The sequence below is a fragment of the Equus caballus genome, chromosome 14 (genome assembly GCF_041296265.1).
Source record: "Equus caballus isolate H_3958 breed thoroughbred chromosome 14, TB-T2T, whole genome shotgun sequence".
Taxonomy (NCBI): domain Eukaryota; kingdom Metazoa; phylum Chordata; class Mammalia; order Perissodactyla; family Equidae; genus Equus; species Equus caballus.
The window spans coordinates 43,733,963-43,748,538 of record NC_091697.1 but is presented as its reverse complement, the minus strand read 5'-3'; the positions used below and the strand labels follow the sequence as shown (position 1 = coordinate 43,748,538).

General features: G+C 42.6%; 1 protein-coding gene and 1 non-coding gene across 5 annotated transcripts in view; one reads left to right on the top strand and one right to left on the bottom strand.

The window, feature by feature from the left end:
• PDE6A (phosphodiesterase 6A) overlaps nt 1–14,576 on the bottom strand; it is a 59,993-nt gene that overhangs the window by 28,237 nt on the left and 17,180 nt on the right. For all 4 annotated transcript variants that reach the window (XM_070233025.1, XM_001503759.7, XM_070233023.1 and 1 more), the window contains exons 5-7: nt 12,342–12,416; nt 6,365–6,429; nt 24–90 (exon numbers count right to left, since the gene is read on the bottom strand). In XM_070233025.1, the coding sequence (XP_070089126.1) occupies nt 24–90; nt 6,365–6,429; nt 12,342–12,416 (207 nt within the window). The remainder of the gene's footprint in view (nt 1–23; nt 91–6,364; nt 6,430–12,341; nt 12,417–14,576) is intronic.
• On the top strand, nt 12,041–12,146 carry LOC111767972 (U6 spliceosomal RNA). The gene has a single exon (XR_002799934.1). It is a non-coding gene; the product is annotated as a U6 spliceosomal RNA (small nuclear RNA).

Below are 14,576 nucleotides of genomic sequence, written 5' to 3'. Positions count from 1 at the left end.
CCCTTCAAAGTTGTATCACTCACCAGGCCATTTTGGGCAACATAAGTGGGGAGGCCGCTCACTAACGCCCAGTGGTCGGGAGGCGGATTCCTGTAAATGCCAAAGACAAATGGTAAGCTTTGCTGTGGGAAGAGTTGGACTAAAATCTTGAGCCTGGGTCTTTGCCCTCCCTCTGCTCTCTGGTGCCTTCCAGCACCCGCTTCCATTCACTATACCTGAACAAGCCCCGAATTTTGGTTAAGCATCTTGATGTCCAAATTTAGACACCAAGAAAAGAGTGATAAATACATTTTATTGATTGCACAAGGAGTTTGACTATGCAAGAACAGAGACAACATTCATTCAAAAGATTGCTATTGGCTGCAGATCAAAAACAGATGCCATCATTTCCCTCCATTAATACTTACAGGGAGAGGGTTAACTTAATGCTATATAGAACGTGGGAAAACTCCTCTAGTGTGAGCTCCTACCTCATACCAAGCACTAAGCCGCATGCTTTACATACTTATTTCTCCCTCACAACAACCTTCCAATCTTCGGTATTATTATTTTTACTTGTTTATTGTGAGAAAAAATATGACATGAAAAAATGCATTAAAAACTTTATAAATCATTCCAAAGTGAACACCTGTGAAACCACATCCCCATCAAGAACAACCTGTCAGCACCTCGAAAGGCCCTGACCTGCCCCTCCCACTCACAGCCTTCTCCCTAACCCCAAAGTAACCCTTGTTCTGACCTTATGATAGTTACATTCTTGCTTTTCTGCAGAGTTTGACCACCTGACAATGCTTTCCTGTGCCCTTTAGTTTAATTTTGCCTGTTTTTCAACCTCATTTAGGGATCATACAATGTATATTATTTCGTTTGACTTCTTTTTTATGTTGCTGTAATTCATTCCTTTGACTGACTTACAGTTTTCCTTTGTATGACTGTAGCACAATATATGCATTCAACCGTTGATGGACATTCCCCTCAATTGGGGCTAATATAAACATTTCTGCTATGAACATTCTGCTGTATAAATGCTCTCGGTTCTACATGGCATATACCTAGGAGTAGAAATACTAGGTCATAAGACATGCATATCTTCAACTGTACTAGACAAGACCAAAGTTTTTTCTTTTCTTTTCTCCTTTTTTTTGAGGAAAATTAAACCTGAGCTAACATCTGTGCCCATCTTCCTCTACTTTATATATAGGACGCTGGCCACAGCATGGCTTGATTAGTGGTGTGTCAGTCTGCACCCAGGATCCGAACCAATGAACCCCAGGCAGGGTACATGAACTTAACCACTACACCACCTGGCCAGCCCCCCAAAGTGTTTTCTATAGTTGTGGTACCAATTTACACTCCCATCAGTGGTATATGAGGGATTCCTTTGCCTCACATCTCTGTCAATACTTAGTGTTTTCAGATACTTTTCAAAATTCTCTTTAGATTAAGAAAGTTCTCCTCTATGGAGGTAACTATGTCATGTTTCTCTTACTGTGGTAAATTGTATTAATTGATTTTTCTAATGTTAAGCCAACCCTGCATTCCTGGAATAAACTCAATTGGGTCATGATATATAATCCTTTATTGGTTATTATTTGCTAAAATTTTATTTAGGATATTAGCATCTACGTTCACAAGTAAGCTTGGTGTGAATTTTCTTTTTCATACAGCCCTTGTGGGGTTTGGTATCAAGTTTACACTAGCCACTTCTTTTTCTATTCTCTTGGATAATTTCTATAAGAATTGCATTATCCCTTCCTTAAATATTTAGTAGAACTCACCCCTGAAGGCATCTGGGCCTGGAGTGTGTTTGTGGGAAGGTTTTGATTTATTTTATTACTGTAAGACTATCATGGTTTTCTATTTCTTCTTGATTTGTGTTTAGTAGGTTTTATTTTTCTAGGAATTTGCCTATTTCATCTAGATTTAAAATATTTTTAGCATAATATCTCTTATTATCTTTTAAATGTCTGTGTCATTGTAGTTATCCCCCCTTTTCATTCGTGATACAGCTCATTTGATTTTCTCTCTATTTTTCTTGCTCAGTCTTACCAGAAATATGTCAATTTTATCAAGGAACCAACTTTTGGCATTTGTTCATCATTTATCTTTTCCTATTTCATTAATTTCTGGGCTTCTCTTTATTATTTTCTTTGGGTTTATTTTTGTGCTTGTTTGTTAATTTCTTGAGATGCTGTGATGGACAGCTTCTGTCTGCCCCTCCACAACCACTCTCCAACCTGCTCCTCCCTGTGGGGCCCAGTGGGGAGATCTGGCCAAAGAATAGAGGAAAGTAGAACAGTAAAGTCAGGCTATTTATTTCCCTGGGTCCTCGCTGGCAAAGGTGCTTTGGGCTCTCTATGTTCCCTGATTGAAGGGCAATGCTTCTCTCAAGGTGGCCTGCTCTACATGCCTCTTGCCTCTTTCTCCTTCTAAGTTCTAGAAATCTCCCTTTGGGCCCAGGAGTGGTTACAACAATATTGCCACTAGCACATTCTCTTGTTTTCCTTCATTCTAACCACACCTCTGTAATTTGTCCCTTTGTAAATAAATCCGCCTTGAATTATCCTAATTTGAATGTGACACCTGTTATCTGTCGAGACCCTGAGTGACACAGATGGGTACACAGTTCATCACTTTTTTATCTTTTATTCTTTTCCAATATGTGTATTTAAGGCTGTAAATTTCACCTTAAGCGTGATTTCATTCATCACATAGGTTTTGCTATGCAGCATTTCCATTATTTTTCAGTTCAGAATATATCCTAATTTCTGCTGATTTGTTCTTTTACCCATGGGTTCTTTGGAAATGTGTTCCTATTTTTTGAGAAGAGTATTTCCTAGTTTCCAAGCATATGAAGATTCTTCTAATTAGGTTTTTGTTATTATTGTTATTTTGTTATTATTATTATTGTTATTGTTATTATTTTTGTTGAAATAGTCCAGCATATTTTCATTGAGACCAGAGGACATTCTCTGTATAATTTCAATCTTTTGAAACGTGTTGAGCTTTGCTTTATGGCCCATTATATCACCAGTTATTGCAAATGTCATCACGTGGACGCGTGGAAATACTGAGTGTTCTATAGTTTGGGGGGTGGGGTGCTGTGTTCTGTATGTATCCATTAGATTGTTTGTTCATTGTCTTATTCAAATCTTCTATATTGTTTCTTATTTTAGTCTGCTCTATCAATTAGCAAACATGGATTTGTCTGTGTATTCTTATATTTCTGTCCGCTTTTTTTTTGAGGCCATGTTATTAAGTATATGCAAATTCAGAATCATAATTCCTGTAATATCAAGGTGAATGGCCCCTTTGCCGTTAAAACGTGACTACCTTTATCTCTACTAATGCACTTTGACATACCGTCTATTTTTATCTGTTATTAACATAGTTACGTCAGTTTTCTTTTGATTATAATTTGCATGGTGTATCTTTTATTTCATTCTTTTGCTTTCAACCTTTCTGCATTCTTATCCTTTAGATAGGTCTTTTGTAAACAGGATATAGGATGTTTCTTCATATCTAGGAAGTCATCACTTCTTTAAAGAACTACTTCTCTTTTTTTTTCTTTAAAGATTGGCACCTGAGCTAACTTCTCTTGCCAATCTTTTTCTTTCTTTCTTTCTTTCTTTCTTCCTTCCTTCCTTCCTTCCTTTCTTTCTTTCTTTCTTTCTTTCTCTCTTTCTTTGCCATCTTTTTCTTTATTTCTCTTTCTTTCTTTCTTTCTCTCTCTCTCCCTCTCTCTCTCTCTCTCCCTCTCTCTCTCTCTCTTTCTCCCTCTCTCTCTCTTGCTTTCTTTCTTTTTCTTTCTCTCTCTCTCTCTTCCTTTTCCTTCTTCTTCTCCCCAAAGTCCCCCAGTACATAGTTGTATATTCTAGTTGTAGAACCTTCTGGTTGTGTTATGTGGGATGCCACCTCAGCATGGCTTGATGAGCGGTGCCACGTCTGCACCCAGGATCCCAACCGGTGAAACCCTGGGTCTCCAGAGCGGAGTGCGCGAACCTAACCCCTTGGCCATGCAGCTGGCCCCTAAAGAGCTATTTCTTTCATGCAACTGAGAGATAATACGCTGCCAATTAATCTGTAATACAATGCTTTTTGAACTTGTAAGTATTACTTTATTAATGTCAACAAAGCTCTTTTAGCATTTAGATATAGATTTTTGCATTTCACACCTTTTTCCTGTATTTTTGTGCCATTCAAAGCAACTTTTTTTGCAATGCTGCATCATAGTATAATCTCTAAGATACCTTTTATGGCAATTAGATTCAATGTGGATACAACCAACAATGCATATAACTCAGCTGAAGTCACAGCAACATGAATGGCTATGACCAAGCTCGTGCATAGGCGGGCAGTAACAACTGTATCATGACTGCCGTCTGGCTGACCGCGATTGTGCAGTGTCATTGATTCTATTTCAGAAATGTCAAAAGGTAGAAAACTGTACATCTTAGATTCAGTGAAATGTGATAGATTTCTTTCTTACCCAGCCTGGCAACCTTTGTCATTTAACTGGAACATTTAGTTGATTTATATTTGAAGTAACTAATGATATATTTGGATTTAAATATTGTCTTAATATACACTTTGTATTTTTCCCACCTACTTTATGTCCTTTCTAAACTTTTATTTTGCCTTCTTTTGGTTTGATTTACTGTTCAATTTTCCCCTCTATCAGTTTACATGGCATATACTGCGGCAGCCGTTCAAAATGTTTATGAGTATTCTGACTCTCTCTCTTTCTGGGCACTGATAGGGTGGCATTCTTTGTCTGCTTGAAGTTAGATATGGTTATGTGACCACCTTCGGCCAGTGAAATGTGAGCAGAAGTGATGTCCGTCACCTCCAAATGGATGTTTAAGAGCCCGTGTGTATTTTGTCAAGTTCTTTCTTTTCTCCAGCAGTTATCAACCTTGCAAGGTTTAAAATGGTGACTGCCCTCTCAGCTGTGCACCTGCTTGACTATAATCCATATGTTATAGTCCAACCACGCCCACCAATTGACATGTAGTAGAATGGTGAATAACTCTTTACTATTTATAGCAATAAAGTCTTGAGGTTTTATAGCATAGCCTAGCCTCTCCTGGCTGATGGAAAAATTGCTATCAGAAAGATAGTCCTGCCAGAACAAAGGACCTAAAATATGTGACATAGTTTAGGGCAGGGTGGAAGGCAGCAAGGTGAGTGATCAGAGGCTAGAAGGAGGAGCTTCTTGACGAGCAGTGGTGACACACTGGGGAAAATTGTGGCTTGTGATATAGAACACAGATAATGAGTTTAATAAACTTGTACCTCCAGAAAAGTGGTTCAAAAACAGAAAGGTAGAGGAGTATGCATTTGACAAGGTAAAAAAAAGGAAAGGATGAGTTTAGAAAAGAATCAGTCCTCATGGAAGCAAGAATGAACAGAGAGAACCCAGAAACTCAGGAACTTGAAGGAACTTCTCATTCCCAAGCAGTAACAGATAAACCTGAGAACTGGGTTATCTGAGTGGCAGATTATTACAATTCTGTCTTGGGAGCAGCCGTAGCCTCTCACACCCTGTTAAGATGACATGCAATGTATCCCTTCACTTGGATAAAATGGCTCTGGGAAAAGAGACTAAAGGTGTGGCTCTCCCACAGAACCTGGCTGTGGCCTCAAAGAGCCTGCAGTTCAGTTGGGAAAGAGAGCCAGCCTTGAGACAGAACTGTGGGTGTGGCTCTTGGCACAGGGAGGAGATTTAAATAGTTAATAAGGCAACTAAATTTTTGAGAGTGCTCTACTGACCAAAAAAGTACAAGCCTATAGTATAAAAGGTTCTTGACTATTCGAATTTTAAAATGACCTTTGAGTGCCCACCACCTACGGGCAGATTGGAGGCCTCGCCCTCTGGGAGTTCTGTCCTTGTCATGATCCTGCTTGGTCACGTAAGAAGAGAACGTAGAGAATAAGCTTTCCTTGAGGGCTGAGTCACTTTCTTTGCCAACTTCCTGCCTTTGCCTCACCCCCTCCATGGGTCCCAGATGTGCCTCTACAGAAAACGATTGACAAACCCTGACCAGATCCCACGGTCTCATTCTATAGATGGGAAACTGAGGCCCAGACAGGCCACTTATTAACGCCGGATCTGGGGCTTGAACTCACAGCAGCTAACGCAGAATGCAGCAATCTGTGGCTCTGATCAAGTCTCTGCTCCTACTTGGGCCTCATATCCCAACCTGTGTGGTCTTCCCACCCTTCCACCCCGCCCCCTTCTGCTCTCCCTGCTTCTCACCAAGTGTGGGGCCTCCTTGGGTTTGGTTAGTGCCGATCTTGGAATGAGTATCTTATGGACATTGACAATGGCCTGCAATTCTACACGTTTTGACAAGAAACTTACGGGATTACTTTGATGTCTTCTTTACCATGCAGGATGTAGTCAATGACCTTGTAAAAGTTGATTTCCTAGGCAAAAGAGATAGAGAAATATATACCTTCAGAGCCTGAAACAGAACTTCAGCAGGAGTGTGTCCATGAGATAGGCCTTGTTCTCTACCGTGGGCCCCATGCTTTTCCAGAAGCACCAGCCTCACCATAACTTCCTCTAAGGGCATATCCTGGCTGCCTCTGGAGCTCACTGTCCTCAGCCAGCTCTCAAGATTCAGCATTCTCCTCCTTGGAACCAGCTCACAGTGACCAGGCAGGAGCTGGGATCTGGGGCTGGAAAGAGGGATGGGAAGGGTTCCAAGGGGACCTCGGGGTTGAGTACAAGGAGAAAGAGAGAAAGACTGTTGCTGGAGTCTAGGGAGAGAGGGAGGTGGAAAGGAGGCTCCTGTCCCACTTAGAATCTTTTCCCATTTAGAACCCAGTCGTCCTCCATCAGGGCTCAGCTTCACGGTCATGGCCCCCTCTTCTCCTTCGCTCCTACCATTCAGCCACTCTTTGCTGTGTCAGCTTTTCCAGACCTGCCTTCCCAATCATGCCTCGTGCCTCCCAACTTACTTTCCACCTCTTCTGTCCCTCCCACCTCCTTGCACCATTAAAATGCCCACTCTTTTAAAGTAGATCTGTTCAATTACACGACTTCCTAACATGTAGATGGATATTGGCAGGTGGCTCCTTTCCCTTAACTCTCCAGGGAAAATTCCATCACCTTATTAGATCTTCTGAACACCCAATTGTGATGGACAGATTAGAAACCACTTCACAAATGGGAAAACTGAGACCTCGAGAGACGAAAGGCCTCGTTTACAGTAAAGCAGTGAGCCAGGACCAGAGCCTAGGCCCGGGACTCCTGTGCTCAGGCTCTTCCTGCTACATCACTTAAGGTTAAGAGCTTCAAACAGTGTTTTACTTTCTGCATCACTCTCACCTAGAACAGGGCTACTCAAAGTGTGGTCCCTGGACTGGTACCTGCCTGCAAACTATTGTTAGCATTCCGCGATGAGATAAAGACAGAAATTGAGAGTAGCGTTTAGAAACTTTTATAGCAGTTTGCCTGAGTTAAGTTAGGTCTGTTGAAACTAATTTTTAAAAAAGGGACTTGTGTTTTGCATGTTGTTTTAATTTTTATTTTTCTAGTTATATATTTGTATCATGTTTTGAAAAGGATCAGTCTAAAATGGATTGGAAATTAGGAGAAAAAGAAAACTATTCCTTTACTACAGGTATTTTGACAAGTACTGCTCTAGAGATTTGAATATAGATACTTGGGCCCATGCAGACCTCCTGACTCAGAACCCCCACAAAGAAATTTCTGATTCAGTCAAAGGTGTCTGTAAGCCCATTTGGTTGACAGGCAAGTGTGACCTTCCCCAGGCTCATGAGGGAGAGGCTCTGTGCCTCGACGGCCAGCATTGGCAGCAGCTACAGTGACTGCACTTCCCACGAGGCACTTTCTGGCTAAACAGAGGCAGAAGCTGGAGCTGTCCCAATGGTATCGGCTGCCCCAGGGTCGGTGTGAGCTCCCCAGGGTAGGAAGCATCCAAGAGGAGACTAGATGAACCCCCAGCATGATGAAATGGGGCTAAGAAGAGATCCAGAGTGAAAAGACTCATGCTCTAGTCTTGGAGTGTACTCTCTGGGCCTCAGTTTCCGCAACTGTAAAATTAGATGAGCGGTGTTTGTTGTTGCTGTTAAGCAGCAGAATCATTTCCCCAAGTAAAGCATGGGCTCTAATCATATAAAGCAGAGGAAAGTGGAGCCGCCGTAATGGAAGCAGAGGTAGGCACCTGGAGAGCTTGCATCTGTTTTTGTTCTCTCTCACTCGCTTTCCTGTCCTCCTCCTCCCCATCATCTCCTGGCCAAGGCAGCCACTGTGGATGTCTGAGGTTCAATGGCATTTGCAGAATTTTAAAACCTGGACTAGATAATCCTGAAAGTCCCTCCTGGCTATGATTCTAAGCTTGTGGTTGGATAGCTAGCTATATCTCTCGTAGATTACAATGCACGTGTTCTTTGACCCAGTAATTCCACATGTGGAATGCATCCTACAGATATCGTCCCAAATGTGGGTAAAAGTGCCGATTACACTATCCAGGGCTCTCAGCCAGAATGCTTGAAAGAGCCTGGAGACAACATAACGTTGGGAGGGTGGTTAAACAAATCGGGTGCCTGCGTACGGTGGACACTTTGCACGTCTCCAGAATGAAGTAGCTGTATCTCTGTGCCAAGAGGGGAAGACGCCAAAATATCGTCAAGTGGGAAAAGTAAGGCATAAAATAGACTCATCACATTTGTCGAGGGTGGTGGTGGAATATGCATATATGTCCAGGAATATGCGGATCTCCATAGACATTTCTGGAAAGATAGACTGCTAACAGTGGCTGCCTCAGGGGAGGCTAGATTTCTGTTATGTACCTTTTTGTGTGGTATCAGCTTTTCACTGTGGTCATGTATTACTTTTTCAATAAACGTAAACAAATTGAGCTAAGAACATTTTTAAACAGTGAAGTTGTACCCTGTGGGCGGTTCTAGAAAGCAAAGGAGGCCACATTATCTGCTGGGACTTCGGTTGAGCTGAGTGTCCACCTGGGGGTAGGAGGGGGCCGACTTCCACCACCTTCCTGGCCTTCTTCAGCTCTTTGCTTTAGGGCCATCTGTCCCTGGACCTGGGCTGCCCACTGAGCTCCCAGGCAAGCTGCTGGCTCCCTGGGCCCGGCAGGCTGCCCCACCCTGGGGTCTCCGCGAGACTCTTTTAGAAAGGTTAGAAATGGATCTTTTTGAAACCCACGAGAGAATCAGTTTGCTTTCACAGAAAGTAACAAAAAGATCAGTGTGCTTTAGGTAAACAGGGATTTTTCCGTACACTGTAGCTCAGCCAAGTTGCCTTCAAGGCCATATTCATGTATGAATTCACCAGCCTTTGGAGAGTCCAAACTGAGCCATCAATGAGCAGCTTTGTTACCTTCCACCTGAGCAGTGAAGGCTGTAACACAAGGGGCTTTGAAAGAGCCACAAACACAGCCACAGCCAAATCATCGTGCATGAAATATACTAGTTTTAAAATGAGTGCGATTTTTTGTTTTTTTCCATGAAACCGAATTAGCCCGTATAACTTGTTAATAATTAAAACACACATGTACAATGTTTTATTTTTAAAAGGAGATGAAGTGAGGTGTACCTGCTACCGGGGAGCTTGAGACCCAAGATTTGGGGAGGTTAATTGGTCTAAATCTGGACAAAAGCTGTATTTCTAATATAAATGTGGCAGACAAAGTGTGAGAGTGATGTTAGAAGGCAAAAGGGAATGTTAGAAAGCACGACTGCCACGATAGTTACCAGAGAGAAAAGCATGCTGGGTTTGAATTCGTGCACATGAGTTGACCGCCTCTGAACCTCAATTTCCTCAGCTGTCAATGGAGATAATGAGGACACCTCCTTCATAAACTCCTCGAGAGAGTAAATGACAGTATCCAGTACAGCACCCGGCAGATAGTGGCATTTAACCCAGAGAGCCGTGATTCTATATTGGAATGCCTACTGTGTGCCAGGGAGATTCACAGTAGTTCCTACAGCCCTACAAGGCAGCTTGATGACCCAGGCATTCCTGATGAGGAAGGCGAGGCTTAGAGAGGTTGTCCAAGACCACACAACTAGCTGGTGGATCAGGGATCTGAACTCAGGCTTTTTCCCTCCAAGCCCACCCTTTCTCCAGAAGATCCACTTTTGGCCACTCCTCTCATGATGTGTCTGGGCCCCAGCTCAGGCCTCTGTGTATTTTCCTCGGCAGACCTGGAACTGACTTTGAAGATGAGTTCAGTGACAGCACCCCATCGATGGGAAGATCAAGGACCCAAGGGGTTATTTAATCAAGCTCACCCTAGGGGCTATTTCCATCACAGCTTAATGCCTCAGACTCCTGTAAGGACCCAGCCCTTGCTACCTGAGATGGAGAAGGTTTTGGGAACGAAGTCTTAACTGCGAGCGTGCTAGTCACCTCAGTGAAACCAAACCTTCTTGAATTGATCAAATGATGGGCAGCTCTTCCTGGGCTGGCGCTCGGTGAGAAAACGTCTTGTTCTGTTCAATCTTAAAGATTGGGGTGCTCGGGGGTGAAGAGCCAGACAAATGAGAGCCTCACATTTCTCTGGCCGTCCTGGAGTTGGAGATGACCTCTAACCTCAGGGCTAAGCTCAGAGAGCTGAAAATCAAAACAGCCAAGGAAATTGAAGCTAATTGAAGTTGGTGGTGTCTGAAAGCTACAGTGATCGCTATTCCGGTTTCTCTGCTTTTAAACTTCCAGAAGATACAAGTTCAGCTCATATGTGGATTGGAGAAAAAGCTCGGTGGTAACATGTCAACTATGCCAACACAAAAAGCTGTACTTAAAAAGGAAAAGTGTCCTCAAATGGTTTAATGGCAGAAGCACATGAGGCAATCCTTGAAGACTCAGCCTTCCCAAATAAAATCATGAAATTGTGTGGGTAAGAGAGTTGCTTGAAACTGGGCAACAGCAGGTTATAAAGGTCATTTTGGATAAAGCACAACAGACAATTCCAAGGCTGAAATCTTTTCTGGTGAGTGTTACGAAGCTCACAGGCAAGGGTGTTAACTTTGAATTCCCAGAGTTTGAATTAAGACTAAATAACACCTATTATACACACATACACACACACACACAAACAAACGGGCCCTTATTTTGGTAGGGATAGTGTAGGCTGGGTGGAATCAGGCCTCCTAGCAGAAATTGATATACCATTTCAGACAGGCTACAAGGTCGTGTGGGAAGAGCACTGGACTAAAACTCAATTCAGGGTGTGACTCTGCTGCTTACTTATCCTGTGTGGCCTTGGCTAAGGTCATTCAGTTATTCTACAAGTTCTATAGGCCATCTGAGTGCCAGGTCTCTTTACCCGGCATCAACTCCACATCCTCCCACAAATAATTTCAGCTTCTCTAACGTGTTTATGCCTCATCTTTAAAAGGAAGCAATTGTATGAGAACAGAGGTCACAAACTCAAATGCCTGGAGAAGCCTGATAGAAACATAAATGAGAGCAGAGGGCCAGGGGTACACAAGAGGGAGTGGTGGGGACTGTGGCAAACTAGAGAGCTCAGGCCACATTCTAAGGAGGCAGCTGCTACTCAACTCCAGTCAAGTTTACCCTGCAGGATTGTGGGTCCAGTTTTGATTGATCTTTCACTTTTTCAGAAGATAATCTAGATATTTATGGGAAATATCTTGATTTTTAAGTAGTAAGACACTAATTCAAATTTTTTACAAAGTAAAAACAACTAAGAAAAATTTAAAAACCTATGCAGCCAAACAAATTGATCTACTAGCTGGAATTGACCTTCTGACTACTATTTGTGCATTCTAGATTAGACATTAAGGTTATTTCCAGCTCTAATTGTCTACAATTCTAGACTCCTGCTGGGTGAATCCTTGAGCAGTTTGCTTGATCTTCCTGGGGAATGAGAATATTGATTCCTCCTCAGTCAACCCCACCAGGTTACTATGAAACTCCAGCAAGATATTAAAAACAGCTTGCAAATTACAGGGCTTGGCAATTGTGAGGAATTATCATAACTTCAAGGGAGACAACCCACGCAGAGAAGATAAATATCTAGGTGATGTGCTCGCTTTGGCAGCACGTACACTAAAATTGGAATGATAGGAGAAGATTAGCATGGCCCCTGTGCAAGGATGACATGTGAATTCATGAAGCATCTCATATTTTTTGAACATGATGTGGTCTATATAGAAGCCAAAATACCATGATGTACATCTGAAATGTATATAATGTTATAAACCAATATTACCTCAATTTAAAAGAATACCTAGCTAATAAAGAAACTTCAGTGGGGTCTACAGTGCCTTACATTTGCCTTTTGTTAAACGTCTGATCATACTGAAAAGACCAGAGAGAGACCTACCCTTCCATCTGGAGTCCTGGGACCAGAGTAAGGTGGAGCCTCACCCATCAGGACTGGCCACACATCAAAAAACTCCTGGAAATGAGAGAAACATTCATTACATGTTTTGGAAATAGATCAAGAAAAGGAGATTAATAAAAGAAGATCCACCTGTATGAGTCATCTATCACTGAAATTGGGAAGGTGGGAAGAGCTCACGGAAAGCTGAGCTTGGAAGGGCTGCCAGATTCACTGAAGTTAGAGGATGTCAGTCATGTCTGTGCTTTGAGATCCTGATGAACCAGGCCTGTCTAATCATTAGCCAAAAAATGGGAGCTCAGTTGGAGCACTCTCATTCTCTCTGTGCTGTGGGCCATGAGAGGGAAGAGGGGTTCTTTATGACTAAGAAATTTACCTTAAGGACACGCTAAGCATATCTTAGAGGGTTTAGCTAAACAATTTAGAGTAGTGAAAAATTAGAAGCAACCTAAGTGTCCAACAAGAGGGAATGTATTAAATCAATTATGGTACATCTAGTAACAATGATGTTCAAGAGTGTGTATGTATTGATTAAAAGGATGTCCATGATACCCTGATGAATGAAAGATGTGAAGGGACAAAAAAATATAGATCACGTGACCTCCATGTTTAACTACACATAGAAAATGCTCTCAAAGAATTTCCAACAAAGCATTAACAATAGGTTTTCTCTGGAGGATTGGCATGAGACTATAATTTATTTAGCAATTTTCCATAACAACATTGTTTGCTTTTGTAATCAGGAAAAAAAATGTTTCCCAAATAAGAAAGAAAGAAAAAACAATGGTGCCAGTTATGGACAGATAGACTCGTATCTGGGATTCAACAAGAAAGGATGACACCTAAGACAACTGGCAAAGACTAGGGAAGACAGAAGAAAGAAAAGGGCCAGCAGAAGTGTGCCACAGTCACACAACCTCAGGAGAAGGAACCAACTGGGACGCCACCCAGGCTGTTCCCTGCTGCTCCTCCACTGGTTTTCCTACTGCACACGGAGCTGCACAGCTCGGGTGGAGTCAAAGCTGGGCCTGGCAGAGGAGGCTTCTGTCCTCCAGTGTCCCCTCTGTTCCTTCATCTGTTGCTATTTAGGGACGGTGATCCATCAGTGCTGGGTTATTATGGATAGGCCTCCTTGCTTCTTGGCCTCTCTCTGGTTTGAGAATGTTTGTCGTGGTGGTTTGCCTGTACTATTATCATCCAGAGGACAAGCAGGAAGGAATCCACGTGAGATTCAGAGTCCATGTCTATGCTCTTCTGCCCAGTTGAATCTTTTTCTTGATGACTGACAACAGGAGGAAATTCACTTCTGGGTGAAAATGTGACCTGGGGGCCCACCTGAACCCCACAACATGCCTGCTGTTAGATACGCAGAGACAGATACGGCTCAGTTCATGCCCTGGAGGGACTTCCTGTCTCACGGAGGAGACAATCAAGTACCTGAGTAACTAGAGTGAGGTAGACGGGGTAAGAACCCGAACAGTAATGGCAGGAGAACACAAATGTTAGAGGAGCCCAGAAGGACGAGGACATCGAGCTGACACTGTCCATGTCAAACACTAAGTGGCTCTGAAGATCGTCCCAAGGAGAAGCAGCAGTTGTCAACAAGGGGTTGAGCGGAAAGTGGGGCATGTTTATGCCTGCCTTCCTCTCTCTCAATCTCTCTTTCTTTTATTTCTAAACAGCTTTATTGAGATGTAATTCACATACAATTCATCCAGTTAAAGTGTAAGCTTGGTGGTTTTTATTGACTTCCTTCACAAGGTCAACAGCTCAGGTAAGAGCTTAGCTACCTGGGGGCAGGTCCTTAGAGTGACTGTAGGCAGCCCAGCCCACTATTAATTGCTGGATTGCTCCACTTTTGAAGATGACTAAGTTCAAATATTTTTTTCAAATGTGACTTTGCCTTTTGAGAGGGAGTTCAAAAGAAATAGAGGGCAGAACACTGTAGCACAGAGCAGCCTGTGCCTGGGGTCAGATCCTTTGAGGTTCAAACTGGGCACCTTAAAATGGAGTCTTTTGAATTCAACTACTCAAAAATTCTTCTTCTTCTTCTTCTTCTTTTTTTTTTTACTGAGGAAGATATGCCCTGAGCTATCATCTCTTTTTGCTTGAGGCAGATTGTCCCTCAGCTAACACCTGTGCCAATCTACCTCTATTTTGTATGTGGGTTGCTGTCACAGCATGGCCACCGATGAGTGGTGTAGGTCTGTGCCCAGG